At 41.2% G+C, this 18,699-nt stretch overlaps 1 protein-coding gene across 5 annotated transcripts in view; it reads right to left on the bottom strand.

The window, feature by feature from the left end:
* The window catches only part of LOC124131432 (zinc finger protein basonuclin-2-like), a 92,604-nt gene that overhangs the window by 15,072 nt on the left and 58,833 nt on the right, over positions 1-18,699 (bottom strand). For 2 of the 5 annotated variants that reach the window (XR_007221591.1, XM_048396920.1), the window contains one exon: positions 4,360-4,607. Coding sequence is in view for 4 of the 5 variants with exons in the window: in XM_048396920.1 (XP_048252877.1) it covers positions 4,360-4,607 (248 nt within the window). In the remaining variant the exon portion in view is untranslated. Of the gene's footprint in view, positions 1-4,359; positions 4,608-4,923; positions 5,011-15,512; positions 15,604-18,699 lie in introns of those variants that run through there. The other 3 variants (XM_046494717.2, XM_048396921.1, XM_046494718.2) reach the window with 3 other exon arrangements.

Genomic DNA, 18,699 nt, shown 5'->3' with positions numbered 1-18,699 from the left:
CATCAAGCTTCCATGGTGCCCCCCCCTCCCCCCCTCCCAACTGGCCCCATCTGAGGGACCTTGTGATCAAACCCTTGTCACTGTAGGTAATCTGATCCATGATTAAACATGACCCTCTCTGGCACTAATGGCTGCCCCCATGTTCCCTCCATCACTAAGTGGACTAAGATAAGAAAAGTTACTGCCTGCCTGCCTGCCTGCTACAGGAGGCACACTTACCCAGGCTAAAGTCTGAGTCCAGGCACTGTCAATAGCCCACACAAAAACAATCATCTCCACAATGATCAACTATTTTAATGATTTTAATGATTTTTATTTTAAAATAATATAGAATGAGTTGGATTTTTAGAGTAACACATCAAGAATACCTAGAGTGACAAATTATCTTCTCCATAATATTTTCAAGGAGCTTGAGACCACTCACAGGTCATCTAAAAACCCTTCACCAGTAACCCTGGTGAAGAATGAAAAGGTTCCCTGATAAAGACAGCATGAAGACTACCGGTGTCCCAACTAACATGTGGCCATGATACATCAACAGGGCAGCCCTCTGATAAACCACCTCCTCCTGGGACAGTCCTGTCATCATTAGGGCACCTTTGCGCCTTGAACAGATAGGGCTGGTCCCCAACATCAACTTCCCATTCATTGGGAGGGGTGTCCCCGTACCCCTTCAGATTGAGGAGATGCTAGGTGTCATTGATGGGTGAGAGGGACTGGAGGGGTCAGTGAAGGGGGAGGGGACTGATGGCTGTCACAGACTTATATGGTCACCACCTGGGTGACCCCCCACTGCCAATAGACACAGACATCGATGGCATGTGCAACTCTCTCATCAGCCGATGATGTGCTGCATGGTGATGGTCCCTACCAATAGTTTGGGCATTATAATGTAGCAAAAACATACATATATTTGTTTCAAAGATAAAGACACAGTGTATATGTGAGCAATGAATTAGGCCTAGGTATTCTTGAGGAATATAAATTTATATGTAGAAATTGACTGAGGGAAGGAAATAGTCTTCATCCTGGGTATATTGTTCCACAGGAACCAATACTCCCAGTATATTGATTCCTCCAGAACAAATGTTCAGGAGGAACATGTTTACTCTCACTTATACTGTTTTTCAAAAAACAATTCTGAAAAGCTTCACATTGAAAAATACAGGAACTCAGTTGTTTGACTCAGTGAAGTTAAGACATATATTATTAGACTCATCTCATCTTATTTCACAGCGACCAAGCATGTCAAGCCAGTGACTGCAATGAGACCCACCACCTGGCCAGCTCATCAGACCCTCCCTGACTGACAAACCAGACCTCTTGATCTTCACCATCTATTTACTACCTACTGAGACCCAATACTTATGTTGTGAGAGTGGTCAGTTGGTTGCCATAGCAACAGAAGATGGTGACTGACAGTTGGGGTATATTGTTGGCAGGGAAGATTCTACAAGACAGAGCACTTCCTACGAATGCTTGGTCTGGTGTTTACATTTCCGCTCCAGGCATCTCTGACAGTCCAGGTCTACACACACAGGGACAGATATGCCATATGGCACATGCAGGAGGCTAGCTCTTGTCCTACACACAGCCTTGGCTGCCATTGTGAACTGTTTTGGAATTTTCTTCTTTAGCAAGAACCTTGTAAATCCAAAATCTTTCATCACAATAACAGATGTAACAAATTTATCAAAAACATATTCTACTTTGGACAGAACTAAAATGTGGCTAAAAGATAAATATCTGTATATCGGAACGTGTCAGAGCTGTAAGTTCTAATGTATGATCAGGGTTCCAGATAAATGTTTTAGCCATTGAGTATTATTGCTCACATGTCATCATTTACTTTGGGTATTAACAGTTTATATATCAATATATCTTTATTCTCTTGGATTCTGTATATTGGGTATTCTTCATCGAATGAGTAAACCATACTTGCAATGGTACTGGCTTGCAATGGTGTTTCAGGTCACTTCTCATTTGCATCTGACCATGTGATGCCCCAATGTGTCACATACTGGGTGTATGCTCACTACAGCAAGTTACAAGTGAGTTACAAGTGAGATGTAGCATTTGTCACTACAGAAGAGTTCATCTTCAGGAAATAAACATCTATTAAGAAATGCAGGTATACAGGCTGAAAAGGCTACATTGGCTAATTACACACAGTGTTGTTATACTATTAGATTTCCAAAAAATATTTATGTTTTCATTCCAATCATATTTATACGAAAGCACTACAAAATCAATTGCATTATGGTGATTTATAGTGTGTATTTTACACAAATACATGCTCATCTGAAGCTCTGTGTATTAGATCCACATGCACGGGTAGAGGAGACCCAGCACACAATACATCCCACTTTCAAGTGTGGTCTGTCCAATCAGTAGAGGGAAACTATGGCCCAGGTTGTCACCATTTTGGAAATCTCAACCTCTTCATGGGGTAAAACTGAGTTATCAAACCCCTGCAGGCAATTTGCATGTGTTGATAGGGAAAGGTACACAGAGATAAGCCTGTTGACAGGAAGAAACCATGTGCTACAGTTGTCAATAACTGAGGCTTATGTCAACATCAGCTGGTTTGCTAGAGATGATAGACGTGTGTTATGTAAATACCTAGGTGTGAATGCAGGACAGATGCCCTAATGGTGTTATGTAATGCCATGTTTGATGTTACTGGCACATTGCTGTTACTGGTTACTACAATAAATACTTGTGTACAATAAAATTATGTTTGATTAGCAATTGATGTCCTTATATACAGTATATTAACATACGGTACTCCCTTATATGTCTGAATCTGATTAATTGTTTTCAGACATGTTAAATTCTCACATCTACATCCAGATAATGGTCAAAGTTAAGAGGTACACGCTCGGCTAGTGGCTCACAGACAAGTTGGCACAATTTCCACTGTTCCTTAACAAGCATAATGACAACTTCAGACATTCAAATTAGGAAATCATCAACCCTAGATACTAAAACATAGTCACGATTTCTTCAAAATATTTGGCAACAAATGCCCCTACATTTGACTGGTCACTCAAGTGTTTTTGATAATGGTAGACAAAATCGGAAATGGTATTTGTGTTGTAAGTCAGTGACCACATTGTATGCTGATTACAGTAATGCCCCCCTATCAGACGTATACTTCCACCAGAACCACAGATCTACTTTAGTCCATCTGCATATCTGACCAAAACAAATCCAAGTCAATAATCTTATTAGAATTGTTTCTAACCGTAAGTATCCTGGTCAGTACCTGTCCATGTGGTGACATTATCCCCTGACACACCCAACGAGTCCAAGATTACATTATCTTACAACCCCTGACACACCCAACGAGTCCAAGGTTACATTATCTTACAACCCCTGACACACCCCACGAGTCCATGGTTACATTATCTTACAACCCCTGACACACCCTACGAGTCCAAGGTTACATTATCTTACAACCCCTGACACACCCCACGAGTCCAAGGTTACATTATCTTACAACCCCTGACACACCCCACGAGTCCAAGGTTACATTATCTTACAACACTTGACACACCCCACGAGTCCCAGGTTACATTATCTTACAACCCCTGACACACCCCACGACGCCAAGTGTACATTATCTTACAACCCCTCACAAACCCTACAAGTCCAAGGTTACATTATATTACAACCCCTGACACAAGCTACTAGTCCAAGGTTACATTATCTTACAACCCCTGACTCAAGGTAATTTCTTTGACTGGTGTACCAGTACTGATAGAACACAAATTCTTTAAATGGTGTTGCTTATGTAGCAGCCATAAAATTTCCGAGTCCCTTGATGGGATTCAAACCACAAACATTCTAATCAGAAGTCAGACGCCTTGTCCATTTGACCAAAACGGTTAACCACGTCCACAAGCTGACATGGTGAGGATGTCATCTGTGGGATGATGCCTCGTCCAGCTACATACTTCCCCGTCAAGACACGTCCCGGGCCTCATAGTAGGCTACTGAGACATATTTTGCTCAAATTTGATTGAACTTGCTCAGCGCCAATGTAGCAGCCATAAAATTTCCGAGTGCCCTGATGGGATTCGAACCATGGACTTTCTGATCAGAAGTCGGACGCCTTGTCCATATGCCCAAAGAGGTTAACCCCGTCAGCAAGCTGACAAGATAAGGATGTCATCTGTGGGATGACTCCACGCCCTGCTATACTTACATACCAGTCTTTCAAATATCAAATATACTGATACTAAACAAAATTGTTTATCACAACAAACTACTGATCTACTATAGCTACATATTCTACTGTCTCCTTGGTTATACAACTGGGGGAAAACAAGAAGGATATAATGAAAGTTGATTTACCTGTCCTACCTGAAGAATGTATCCCCTGGCATAGTCCTCATACGTCCAGCCGAAGCCGTTGAGTACTTGCAGCACCTCGTCATGCTGGAGGACACTGAACAGACGGTCCAGGAGAATCTTCAGTCGAATAGGTGTAGCCTGAGCTCCATACAGCATCAGACTTGCGATGTCGAAAACAATGTTGGGTTGGACAACCTCCACCTGCATCCCGAGGTTGAATAAGTGTGCGTAGCCGAGTTTGTCAAGAGCTGAAAATGACAAAGTACAACTCAGTTACTTGACATTACTTTCAAATACCTTAAACCCATAAATACTTTATACAAGTCCAATCATAATGATATTATGAACAAATATTACAATCAAATTATTGTCACACAAAGGATTACACTCAACACAATGAGAATATTTTGAAAACTACCAAGTGGGCGTGGGAATGTGAACAGATGCAGCTCTGCCCCATATGTCTATCACAAGTATCAGTTGTCATGAATAAAACCAGAAACAAAAACTGCATTGGTCAGTAAAGAAATCAAATCTGTTTCCATAATGGTAAGTAATACATACATAGTGTCCACTGATGCCAATATGCAACAGCTGACTGTCAGTGGAAACCAGCAGATTTCACCACCTTTACTGTCCTACAGAACAAAGTACATATCCCAGACAGGTGATTGTGTCACCAACTCTTGCTTCCTCTCACACAAAGAACTGGCAGACTGTCCTTGTCTGTGACAGGAACTAAGACAGACACCAGAAGCAACTGGGCCTCCTATACAGTAGGAAATCTAGAGGGGGTAGGGGACAGGCTGCATTCGGCAACAGGGGTAAGGGGGGATTCTTGGGGAGGGACAGCCCAGCTGGGGGGAAGAAGACAACCACAATGTCCTCCTCCAATCTGGAACCATGCTCTGGTCATGTGACAGACACATGGAGGGCTGAAGGTAGATCAGGTTTCAAAGCAACAGATAGTGGCAGGAACTGCTTCTAGTTCTTTAATTACATCAAGTTGGTAATGATTGAGTTCCTTATCATCAATACTAAACTAGGTGCAAAATAGGGTAAAATGGATGAATTCACTTAGACACTGTGTAACAAACCTAGATTTACTCTCTTACAATTATCTCCATATGAAAAATATGAGAAAAGTCAAAGGAAGTGAACATAAATTATTCCTGACAGCAAAAGAAGAAGAGGGTAGTGAGTACACAAGTGGGGAACAGGGTGGTGGCAAATGTCCTGGAAGAGAGGTGAGAGATGGATGTCAGCGCCAGCTAGGGGAGGAGGGAGAGGCTCCTGTGTCCTGTCCCCATCTGGCAGTGCTTATCCCCTGTCTGGTGTCAGGTGACACAAGAAGGTAGTCATACTTCAAAGACTTCCTGGCTGTCCCCATATGTCCGTATTACATAACCAGCATGGCCACAGAGGACAGTGTGCCCCCCCCCCCCCCCCCCCCCCCCCCCACAGCCTGGAGGAGGCTGGCTGGACAACTGTGTTGATGTTAGCCTTGCTCCAGTATCATGCTCAACCTTGTTTATGGTGTCCATGTAAACAGACAGCTTTGTTTTGTGACTACAGAGGACAAGCATGGACCACCCTCAAGGGACATCTGGAGTAGACATAGACCTTGCTTAGTCATAAGGTGAAACTTTGACACTTATATACTGAATTCTTCTTTTTTTTGGTATATAGTATAATAAACAACTGTAGCACATTTAATAAAAAACATGTTTTTGATGTTCCATTTGTGTATTTGATTATTCTTAACTCTTTCAATCCGGAATGTAATGGTATGAATAATTTTTAAAGTCAAGTTCAGAGTTAACAGAGTTAAGAAGTTAACAGTTTTGACCAATGTTCAAAGTCAAATTAATTGAATGGCAATCTAATACATTGAGAGGCTGAGAAGTAGAGCATATTACCCTTCACTCTCCTCATCCCCTCTCCTCAATGCAGCTACATATCTTTCACATGATTTAAACTCATTAGTCAAACTCCGAAGAGCATCTCACAAACCATGCAAGACAAAATTCGGTTAATTCAGCTCGTTAAGATTTTGTCTCCTTTCAAACAAAATTTGTCCCAAACCAAACTGACTGTCCAATTGTGGGCCAAGCAAAGGAGATCGCATTGCACATGATTAAACCTAGTTAGTGCTGCTCAGAGAAATCTTATGCAATGGTGACCAGCTCTAGTTCTCTAATTGTGTCCACTGAGTTGGGAGTCCAGAGTGCCATATCCCTTACACTGACCTCATCCTGGCCCCTGGTCAAGCCTGGCTTTGATGTGGTGTTGGTGATGGACAAGGCGTAACCTGATCACTGAGAAGCTGGGGACCATGGTCAAGACTGGTAGCACTATTTCAAGAATGGTGGGGGTCCTGACAGGGAGGGATGGCTGCAGATCTGGAGATGGTAGTACCAAATAATGGGGCCTTGGATAGGTGGGGGCTGCACTACCACCACTGACTACAGTCAGTGACTACAGCTCCAGGAACGTGGAGGTTTAGTGGGTCGACTCTTGGAGTGGGAGATTTGGTGGAATGGAAAAGTGATTAATGGCACCAAACAAAGTATTCTATGAGACTGGTAAATAAACAAATATGATTGTTTAAGTATGCCACTTCAAATAAGTAGCAAAAACAAAATAGTTGTTTACACTGGGTGGAGTAGAAAAGAAACATCTCCTCTCACCACAAACATTCCATCACACCAACAATGAATCTTTGAGATGAAACGTTGAAATGAATACTGGTTCAGTGGTATGAACCAACACTACAATGACTACACATTACACTACAATGACTACACATTACACTACAATCAGCATGCAAACACAAACCCCTTATCAATCCACCCACTATGTCTCCCTCTGACCCATCTACACATGGCACCCATGGACATGGCACCAATGAGACCTACTTTGCATGACATGAATGGCCTCCCCTGCTTGGGCAGATTCAATTAAGTATGTGTTTCTGTGCTAGCTGAAGCATATCCTACGTTTGTTCCCCCAACAGCTAAATTATTTAATAAAGGCTGCACTAATTAGTGTTGGGTGACTATGGCTGGAGACAGTGGACATCTGAGGAGGAGGAAGTTTTCCTGGACTGATGAAGACTCCCATATTATCCCTGCAATGTTTTCTGACACACATGCCTTTATCATTAACCCCCATAACATATTTCATATTCTGAAGGACTTAATTTGGACAGCTACTCTCCAACTCACTGACACATCAAGCAGGAACTACAACCTAGCTGGCATGGGTTATAGTTACAAGATCATGCAGTATGTACCGCCATAGGTTTCTTATAATAAGACTAAGAACTAGACTCACCGTTTCAGTCGACAAGGAGTTATAATATACTGAATACGTAAGTAGTCTTAAAATCATCAGCCAGACAGTCGGCAGGTGGTGGAAAATATAATGCAGCCTGACAAGAAAAGTTACCAGCCACGGGCAACAGGCAGGCAGTTATTTTGCACACTGAACTAGACTAACATATAGACTAGGGAATCTTTTATTACACAATACATTTCTCTCCTCTAAAATTAAAACAATTACTTTTCCTGATGCTGATGTGGAATAGAGCTGGGTAGACTTGATTTTATATAAATCTAGATTGGTTTTGTTTTCATAAAATACATATATTCCACAGTCATGGTGCAGGACTAACAAAAAAACATGAAGTAGACATTATCTACATTGTTCCATAATTTTAGAATATGTGTGACTTTTTTATAAATCAATTATCATTAAAACATCTCAAAAAGAAGGATATACTGAATAAGTAGAAAACTTGGACACCTTCCAGGTGAAGCTATTGAAGGTCTCTTGTCAATATCCTACCAGCACAAATGAATGTATTGCATGTCATTCAGGACTATTCTTTATTCTAAGATGACACCATCCGCTCAGACTGCTTAATTTGATTTTTCTGTTGTGTCAACTTGTTTGGAGTTAAGTGTTACCTGGGTGCTGTGACTGTTGCACAGTTAGCCCCAGCTGTTGTGCTCCCCCTGCTGGCTGCATCAGTGACGACACACATCAAAGTGACACCACGCCAATCAATACTTCTGTATTGTGCAAGCTTCTGTCATTATTTTCTTGTCAAAGAGACAGGCTCTATCCTAATCCTGTCCCTGTGCTAAGATGAAATGAACCATTCTACAAGATGAGGTGTTTAGCAATCACTTTAATGGCAAGAGCATAGGTAATCAATGCCAATCATTGCACCTAACAAATAATACGGTATATTTTTTATCTCATGGTAAGGGATATTTTCACTCAACCTGAAACAGATGGTATAGACACAATAGTTTTAACTAACAGAGCTCAATCTCATCTTTTATCAACATTAAGTCATGCCCTTGCAATAAGAAACTTAAGAAAACAAAATAAGTCGATAAAATAAATGCCCCATTCCTTCTTAAGAGTTTGGTCTGAATTAACACTACATTTTCCAGTGAATCCCTGACAGAGACCCCAGCAATTAGTCCTACTATGAGGGGCAGATGATGATATACCACTTCTGAGGTATTGGACACTCTGTGAGTTCTAGAAAGAAAAAAATATAAACAGATACCATAGTCCATAAAGTACCGAAATTTAACAAAGATATCAACCCACACTACCACACTAAACTAACTCTAAGCTTCATTAAATCTCGTTTTGTAATAAATCAATCGCTCTACCACCTAACAGTGTAAGCATGATGGTAATATCTTCCATCCAGCTACAGAGTTACCCCCCTTGAATCCCCCTGCCTGGCCACTGGGCTATTTGCAGCACACAAGACAGGCCTGCTCTGAGAAGAAGAGTCATACTATCTTGTCTTGTGGCAGCTGTGAAGGGGGAGTGGGGAAATGTCAGATATATACAGTTGTGGGGATGGGAATAATCCTTGACATACCACCAAGTGTAGCACCAAGTCTTGTGCAGATAGGAGACTGGCAAAGCCATTTCACTGACAAATAACACTAAGTATCTGCTAATTGTGATTTTTAGTGGTGTCATCACAACTTGTATTACTGTAGATATACTCTAGATAGTCCCATCATAATCATCAGTCAGAGCACAAGTGACTGCAATATTAAGCTATTGGACCTTGATCTATCTTCAACTACCATGAATTTTCCGGCTCAAACAAGCAAGTGAATTTGTTTCTGTGTTGCAAGTGTGCATGTATGCCTCTTCCCACACAGCAGGGTGATCTGTTAGTAAGCCTGTGTGAGGTCATCACTGCAACACATCCCCTGCCTGCTACATGGCACAGCACTACTATAGTCTGATTATGCAATCTGGCTTGACAGGTTATTTCAAATTTTCTGGGTTTTGCACAGGAATCAATATAAATAGTTATGCATATCAGTGTATATCTGTGAGATTACAGCCAGCTAGCAAACACAGTTGACAGCTACCCTGTCTCCTGCCTCCCAACCACCAGATTCATACAAAATTGAACACAGATTTCACATCTCTTTTTTGTTTCCAGAAACTTGTTGATGATTAGATCTGGTGTCCCACCAAGCGAAGAGTTCTTCTGATCTTTGGCTCAGCCTTCTATGGCCATAATATATGGCCGTACAATTTGCCTCATGCTATTTTATCCTTGAATGTACATGAAATATATTACTATCAACTAATGTTGCAACACATCCCCCATGCCAATTGCTTGTCAGAGTTATAAGATTCTTCATTGCTTGTTTTCTGTACTAAACAGTACTATGACACAAGGTTTCTATACATTGATCCATATTTTAAGACATTGACGGATTGGTTTTCTATGTCCTAAAAGAATTCAAAGAATGTTTAAATAGCACTAATGTAAGGTAATTTGTCGAAGGAATCCACTTCTGGATGTTCTTCAGATAATAACCAGATATCAGTCGGATTTCCATGTAAGAGGCTGGCGCAAGCAAACAAAGAACTGGGACAATTTACTATAAGTCCAAATTATTACAAACATTAAATTGATAATTAAACACGATTCTGTTTCCCAAACCATATCTCTCTTCCATGACACGTAAAACATCAGACACCTTGTTATCTACTGAGTTTCGCGTACCTTAAGATTTTGCTGGTTGCAGTAACTATTGTCATTATAGAAACAATTTGACAAAGTCATCCCCAAGTTTCTATGGATGACACAAGTTTGTTCCAAATATTGGACCATATTTATTTTTATGGCCCTCCCTTAGTGCAGTCTGCTGATACACAGTCAAAACCTTGTCAAAACATCAATATAAAAAGCTACAGTAAAAACTCTGATGAATGTGATGATAGTGAAAACAAAGGGATAAGAAACCATTGTCAAAGACTGAGAGAATCTGCCAGGAAATGATTGTGGACAGTGCTGGAATTGGTCGTAGATGAACTGCAAGATAAAGATGGATTATGCTACTTAACGGCACATAAATAGCAGCCTCAACTGTGTTTAGTAACGCTATGTGCATTTACGATCTGTTGAACATTCTTTGATTGGTATAATTATGTCAAAAATAGAGACAGTGAATCTCAACACTGTAAATGGAACATACCCAGAATTGTTGCTTAAACAAGACCAGAAGTCCTCCGAGAAATTCAAAGTCTACAAGACACAGGATAAGAAGAGTCAAAAACATCTGATAACCAGCCCTAAACATTGTATTTTGTAACCTGATCTCTTAACACACGCTACTCTAATCCTGCTATCATGCTGAGAATTTGTGGGTTTTTTCTGTCACTGCTTCTGCTTGTAGGTGTTATATGATGTAGATGACAAAGGATTGCTGGCACTGTGCGACCATGATAGCTCAACTCTGATCGCAGAGGAATCTTCTAAAACTATGTTATTACTTCGTGGTTGCCTTTATCAAAGAAAGCAAACAAGCACATGACAAAAACAAGGAGCAGTGGCTGGCGAGGGAGGAATGTATGTGCAGGGAGACATTACAACAGATAACACACAGCCGACCAGGATCATGTGCTGGTTGGCACATCGGGGGAAATGTCACATCTGTCCTACCTCCTGCCAGGAGCACACTGACTTTCTCCAGCATCTCGACACAGGAATACACCCTTTTCTACATTGGAGTACACCTCCATAAACAGGAATATACCCAATCTACATAGGAATACACCTCCTCTACACAGGAATATACCCTCTCTACATAGGAATACACCCTCTCTACATATGAATAATCACCCTCTACACAGGAATACACCCGCTCTACATAGGAATACAGCCTCTCTTCACAGGAATATACCCTCTCTATATAGGAATATATCCTCTCTACACAGGAATACACCCTCTCTACATAGGAATACAGCCTCTCTACACAGGAATACACCCTCTCTACATAGGAATACAGCCTCTCTTCACAGGAATATACCCTCTCTACACAGGAATATACCCTCTCTACATAGGAATACACCCTCTCTACATATGAATAATCACCCTCTACACAGGAATACACCCTCTCTACATAGGAATACAGCCTCTCTTCACAGGAATATACCCTCTCTACATAGGAATACACCCTCTCTACACAGGAATACACCTTCTCTTCGCAGGAATATACCCTCTCTATATAGGAATACACCCTCTCTACACAGGAATACACCTTCTCTTCGCAGGAATATACCCTCTCTACTCAGGAATACACCCACTCTACATAGGAATACAGCCTCTCTACACAGGAATACACCCTCTTCACAGGAATATACCCTCTCTACATAGGAATACACCCTCTCTACACAGGAATATACCCTCTCTAGACAGGAATAGACCCTCTCTACACAGGAATATACCCTCTCTACATAGGAATACACCCACTCTACATAGGAATACAGCCTCTCTACACAGGAATACACCCTCTCTACACAGGAATATATCCTCTCTACATAGGAATACACCATCTCTTCACAGGAATACACCCTTTCTTCATATGAATAATCACCCTCTACACAGGAATACACCCTCTCTACACAGGAATACACCCTCTCTACACAGGAATACACCCACATACACAGGAATATACCCTCTCTACATAGGAATATACCCTCTCTTCACAGGAATATACCCTCTCTACACAGGAATACACCCTCTCTACATATGAATAATCACCCTCTACACAGGAATACACCCTCTCTACATAGGAATACAGCCTCTCTTCACAGGAATATACCCTCTCTATATAGGAATACACCCTCTCTACACAGGAATACACCTTCTCTTCGCAGGAATATACCCTCTCCATTTAGGAATACACCCACTCTACATAGGAATACAGCCTCTCTACACAGGAATATACCCTCTCTACATAGGAATACAGCCTCTCTACACAGGAATATACCCTCTCTACATAGGAATACAGCCTCTCTACACAGGAATATACCCTCTCTACATAGGAATACACCCTCTCTACACAGAAATATACCCTCTCTACACAGGAATACACCTTCTCTACACAGGAATATATCCTCTCTACATTGGAATACACCATCTCTTCACAGGAATACACCCTCTCTACACAGAAATACACCCTCTCTACATAGGAATACACCCTCTCTTCATATGAATAATCACCCTCTACACAGGAATACACCCTCTCTACACAGGAATATACCCTCTCTACACAGGAATACACCCACCTACACAGGAATATACCCTCTCTACATAGGAATACACACTCTCTTCACAGGAATATACCCTCTCTACATTGGAATATACCCTCTCTACACAGGAATACACCCTCTCTACACAGGAATACACCCTGTCTACATAGGAATACACCCTCTCTACACAGGAATACACCCTGTCTACATAGGAATACACCCTCTCTACATAGGAATACACCCCCTCTTCACAGGAATATACCCTCTTTACACAGGAATACACCCTCTATACACAGGAATATACCCTCTCTACACAGGAATACACCCTCTCTACATAGGAATATACACAGGAATATACCCTCTCTACACAGGAATACACCCTCTTTATAGGAATACACCCTCTCTGCACAGGGATACACCTCTGCACAGGGATACACCCTCTCTACACAGGAATATACCCTCTCTACACAGGAATATACCCTCTCTACATAGGAATACAGCCTCTCTACACAGGGATATACCCTCTCTACACAGGAATATACCCTCTCTACACAGGAATATACCCTCTCTACATAGCAATACAGCCTCTCTACACAGGGATATACCCTCTCTACACAGGAATATACCCTCTCTACACAGGAATATATACCCTCTCTACACAGGGATATATCCTCTATACACAGGAATATACCCTCTCTACACAGGAATATACCCTCTCTACATAGAAATACAGCCTCTCTACACAGGAATATACCCTCTCTAGACAGGAATATACCTTCTCTCCCCATTCCTTTCAACACATTAAAATGCTCATGACAAGAAGAATGCGCAGAATGACTTACAGTTGTCCTGTGATGTAAAACCTGCCTGATGACATTTACTGAAATATCCAGACCATAGTCTCATGGTTATAATCCTGTTTTGTCTCAATCAATCCTTTCGTGCAGCCTATTATGCAAGTTTTGGGTGCACTTTCTTATTCAGGAATGAACAATTAAAATGATCATCTCTAAAAGTAATGTCTTTTTTAGTGACAGTAATCCATTGATTGTTATTTTTTTAAACCACAATGCTCTTTACCCCTAAAAAGACATACAACCTTTGTATCTTTATATATTTTAAACATAGCAAATGTGAATATAGAAAGTGTTTTATATAGTCATGCTTAGACCCCATGAAGACCTACTACCCAGCAATACCTCCACCAGATGCTGCTTTGGGAAGCAGGGGCTTAACTAGTAGGAGTGCCAAGAGATTATATACTATATTCAAAACCAAAGGCAGGGTACATTAAGTATTGATATATTACCACATATTTCCAAGCTTGTTTGACACAATGTAAAATTCTGAAATACGTTAATATTTGTCTGTTTCTGTCAACCATCGCCACATGGTTTGAGTGGAGCGACTTATTGGTGTGATCAGCACCTTATTCCTGCTCCCTGCAGAGAGTGTGAGTGACACGAACACGAGACACTGACAAGGCGTTCCCATCATGCCACTCACGTCACATGGTGTAGGCAATTGTAATACAGTTACACAATCATGGAGCACTGGGCAAGGTGGGAAGGCCTCACACCTCTAACATGTAGCATGCATGTCACATACATTCTTTATCTCAAAATTGTGATTTACTGTTTTATTATCACTTTCATTTCATATGATACGATGAGCATGCTTTTCACATACATGCCCAATGTTCAGGAGCAGCTTTACAACTTCAACATACATTGTTCATGTATTGACCTGTTTGATACCTTCACTGAGTGGATGAGTAAGTATTGTTTTACGCCACTTTTAGCAATGTTCCTGCAATATCATGGTGGGGGACTCCAGAAATGAGTTTCACACAATGTACCCATGTGGGGAATCAAACCCCTGACTTCATGAAACACTTTAAACCCCCCCTCCCCTTGATAACCAATGTTATCACATCACAAATTTTCAAAATATAAAGAACAGAAGTGGTTTCTCTCATATTTAAAATTCTATGTTCAAGTTCTTCATGTTTATCAATTTGGTGAATATCATATAGATTGGGTATAATCAAATATCAAGATCTTTATCTATATGTAAATTACTGTTTACCTCATCTAGTATTCTAGTGTAGTTTGATTTTGTACAAATACTCCCTGCTGATCTGTCCGAACTAAGCTGTGTGTAGAGTGTTTAGGTACAAAGTGTCTGTAGAGGTGTGAAATCACAAATTATAGTGTGTTAATACCTCCATCCGACTGCTGGCCGTATGCCCTCAAATGTAGCAAGTAATGATTATTGACACTAATTGTATAACTTGGCGCATTCCACATATTCCGCCTATATGTTCGCACCCAGTTACTTTCCTTCATCACTAGCCTGACAGGGAATTAGTTTGAACCATTGTCATAGCTAGGACATGCATAATAGACTCTAAACTCTATTGTAAACATGCACAGGTAATTTATCCTGGCCTGAATGTCTGCTGTTTGATGTATGTGGTGTGGACCAGCATGACACAGAATACCTGTCGGGGAGGACTATATGTGGCCTGCAACCCTCCCAAGCCCCTTTCCTACCAAATGGCAGCAGCCACATCCAGGAAGGCACAGCTGCTGGCTGAATGGTATCGCTGTACCGCTGTTGATGACGAAGATGGCAAAGTTTAGTGCGATGTTGTCCCGGGCAGCACATCCCCTTTTTGTGAGATTAATTGGGTGAACTACGTTTTGCTCTGACTCGGCTTGTATGTGTGTGAAGAGGAGACTATTTTTGGACCGGGGCTTTGACGTTCTTACAATAAGAAAAGACAGTACAGATATATAGAGTTACTTCTACCTTGAAGAAATGGGGAATTTAGTGAAGACCAAAAACCTTTGTCAGCTACTCTTTTTTCTGCTATCTCTTCAAACGTACATAATTCAAATGCAAAGACATCGCAAAACTCTTTGCTGGATTGGGATCTGTTCAAGCAGCAATTCCATTTTTCTTTGAAGATCGTCAAATATCATGTCAATCTTTTCACGATGAACCAACACCCATGAAATTGTTACGAGCTATTTCGCACATATGCAGAAATAATCATGTATTGCAAATTACAGTCGCTGACACAAGTCTCACTTGACTGGTGATTGTTGATTCCCTCTCTGATACAACTCAATCCATGGTGAAGCAGAGAGATACACGATATGCCTTTTGATACACACACAATTCTCTTTCTTGAAAAAATCCCAGCCTAAAGTGTCGCCAAATCTGCACTGGGGATCAAAGCCAATGTATGTAAAGTATCTATGGATGTGTTGGTGAAAGTGTACAGGCCTGGGATGATAGCAGATATGAAGAGTAATTTATTAGACCTCCTGTCGCTACTAGCAGCTGAGACAAGCATTCCATTGATAAATCTGCATCTTGCTGGAAAGTTTGCATAAATATTCTGATAGGGGCATGTGTGTGGAGGTGCTGGGTTCTCGTATGAGAACAGACCTGAGATACTGTGTGACCAGCATGTACAGGGCGGACAGATCCAGGGAATTAACTTGGTGTATTGCTTACAGTGAATCAGGGCGACACCAAGCCTCAATGTACAGCTACAATATAACACTTTTGTGTCACATATACTTCAAGGCCTGCTGGGAAGTTATTATCAACATCAAAGATACGACCCACATCAGTGCATATTTTGTGCACTTCCTTAGATTATGACGTCAATGATGGAACTGGTTGGCAATATAATGAACTATCCTTATCTCCCTGGGATGAAGGACAGGGCGAAGTGAGTACATGAGCCCCTGCTGTCACAGTAGGCTATAACTCTGTCGTCTGTGGGTGGACCGAGAGGGAGGAGACGCCTTCACATGACATCCAATAGTTTCACTGGTTACTTTATATAGGCAACTTGAACTTGTGCAACAGTTCAAATAGACACACCTTACAATGAGAACTTTGTCCTTTGTCTTAAAGTTTCTTTCGCCTATCATTCATATTTCTTCATGCAGATGAATCGCATACATATCCAGCTTGTTCCAGGAAAATGAATTCAAAATATGTGTAAAAAACACAAAAAATACCTCATGTAACACCTTTGATATTTCACACCAGTAGATATTTTTTTCAGAAATTCAAACTTTGCCTATTCTGAAACTGGTGAAACAAAGTGAGATCTGTCATTCCTGACATGAGATTGTCTATGGAGGAACCAGGAGAGCCTGTTAAGCAAGATTTAAGCGATGAGACGCTGCAGAAAAAGGAAGAGCATCTGAAGAAGACAAAAAATGTGAAGATATACACCAGCCAAACATCCAGCAGTGAAGACTGCGTCTTGCCACCAGCTACTGGGGGAGAGGTTACACTCAGTTGATGTCATCCAAACTCACTCGCACACTTCCGCTATCAATCATGTTTAAAATAACCCTGTTCCCAACTCCACTGAAAAAGAATGTCATATTAGGACTGAGGAATCTGGGCCTGGTGGCTTGGGATGTGGAAACACTTGCTTCCAGCAGTATAAGCCACACACACCCTAGTTTCTGACCACTGATACCCGCCAAAGTTGATCCCTACAGTCAGCCTACAGTTTTGTTTATCGGGGTAAAATCAATAGATCTCCTAGATAGGTTGGATAGATAATGCTCCAACATGGCGAAACCTAGCATGTTTATGTCACTCAGTAATTTTTCTAACAATTTGATGATGAAAGAGGTGTGTTTATTTGTAATGAGAGATAGCTGTTGATATGTTGTTTTAGTCTATCACTGGTGGGTAAACAGTTCTACCAGCTGACAGCTTCCCTGGCTCAGAACGCCAGGAAGTGTTTTGCTGAGGCATACAGCAGGACATTTACGGATATATCTGCTCCTTGCTTCTCTTCTTTCATCAAGCCAAACTTACACAGAATAAAAACACAACTATCAACCTAGAGTTTCCATGAAATGTCCCGAAAATAAGTTACTCTTCCTAGTGAGCAGTAGTGTTCAGAATGACATTTATTAGATGGCAACTTCTCCATGTGTGAGCAGCCCTACCTGAACAGTTTTCATCAAGTAGTAGGTCTGGCCTCTCAGGTAGGGTTTGAATGAAGGATGTATATTTGTGTTAAACACCAGTGGTTGACGAGCAGGTCATCACTTTCTAACCTCTCTCAGCAGATAGTGTGAGGAATGTTGGGAAGCCAAGTAAGCTGGAGACGTGGTAATTACCAGCCCTGAGTCCCCCTAGCCCCAAGGAGGTGGGCTGGTCCATGCCGGGCGGTGTCAGGTGTGGGAAAGAAGGTGATCTAGTGTGTGTACATGCAGAATTTATACAGCTATATTACTGAGATATTCCATGGAGGTATAAAACACTGCCCAGAGTGGAGTGGGGCTGTCGATGGTGTCATGTGATTCAATGAGAGGGGAGACATGGGCAGAGGCTTGACTTGCTGTTAGGTGTTCAGCAGTCTTGCTGCACTGAAAAAAATAAATTAACTTGGAACCTCCATAGACATACTGTTCATATATACAAAGCACTTATATCAATGGGTCATGGTGTTTTTTTTTACAGAGATAGAATATAGAAAAATTTAGTTCAGGCTTCCTATATTGCTGACAACTCCTGCAAATTAATTTTTGACAGTGTTGAGGTTAGATACAGCACAGACCTCTTCAATAATATAGGATACAGTTGGGTTTCTAGTGGACCAAATCTTGACCCCTTTTGGTTATCATACAGATGGCCAGAAGAAATGCACATTCCATACATGGGACTTAGATGAAGCTAACTGTGTGTAAA

This window comes from Haliotis rufescens, unplaced genomic scaffold (genome assembly GCF_023055435.1).
Source record: "Haliotis rufescens isolate VD_foot unplaced genomic scaffold, xgHalRufe1.0.p SCAF_1, whole genome shotgun sequence".
NCBI classification, from domain to species: domain Eukaryota; kingdom Metazoa; phylum Mollusca; class Gastropoda; order Lepetellida; family Haliotidae; genus Haliotis; species Haliotis rufescens.
The sequence above is the reverse complement of the archived record's forward strand: the minus strand, read 5'-3'. Positions and strand labels throughout refer to the sequence as shown.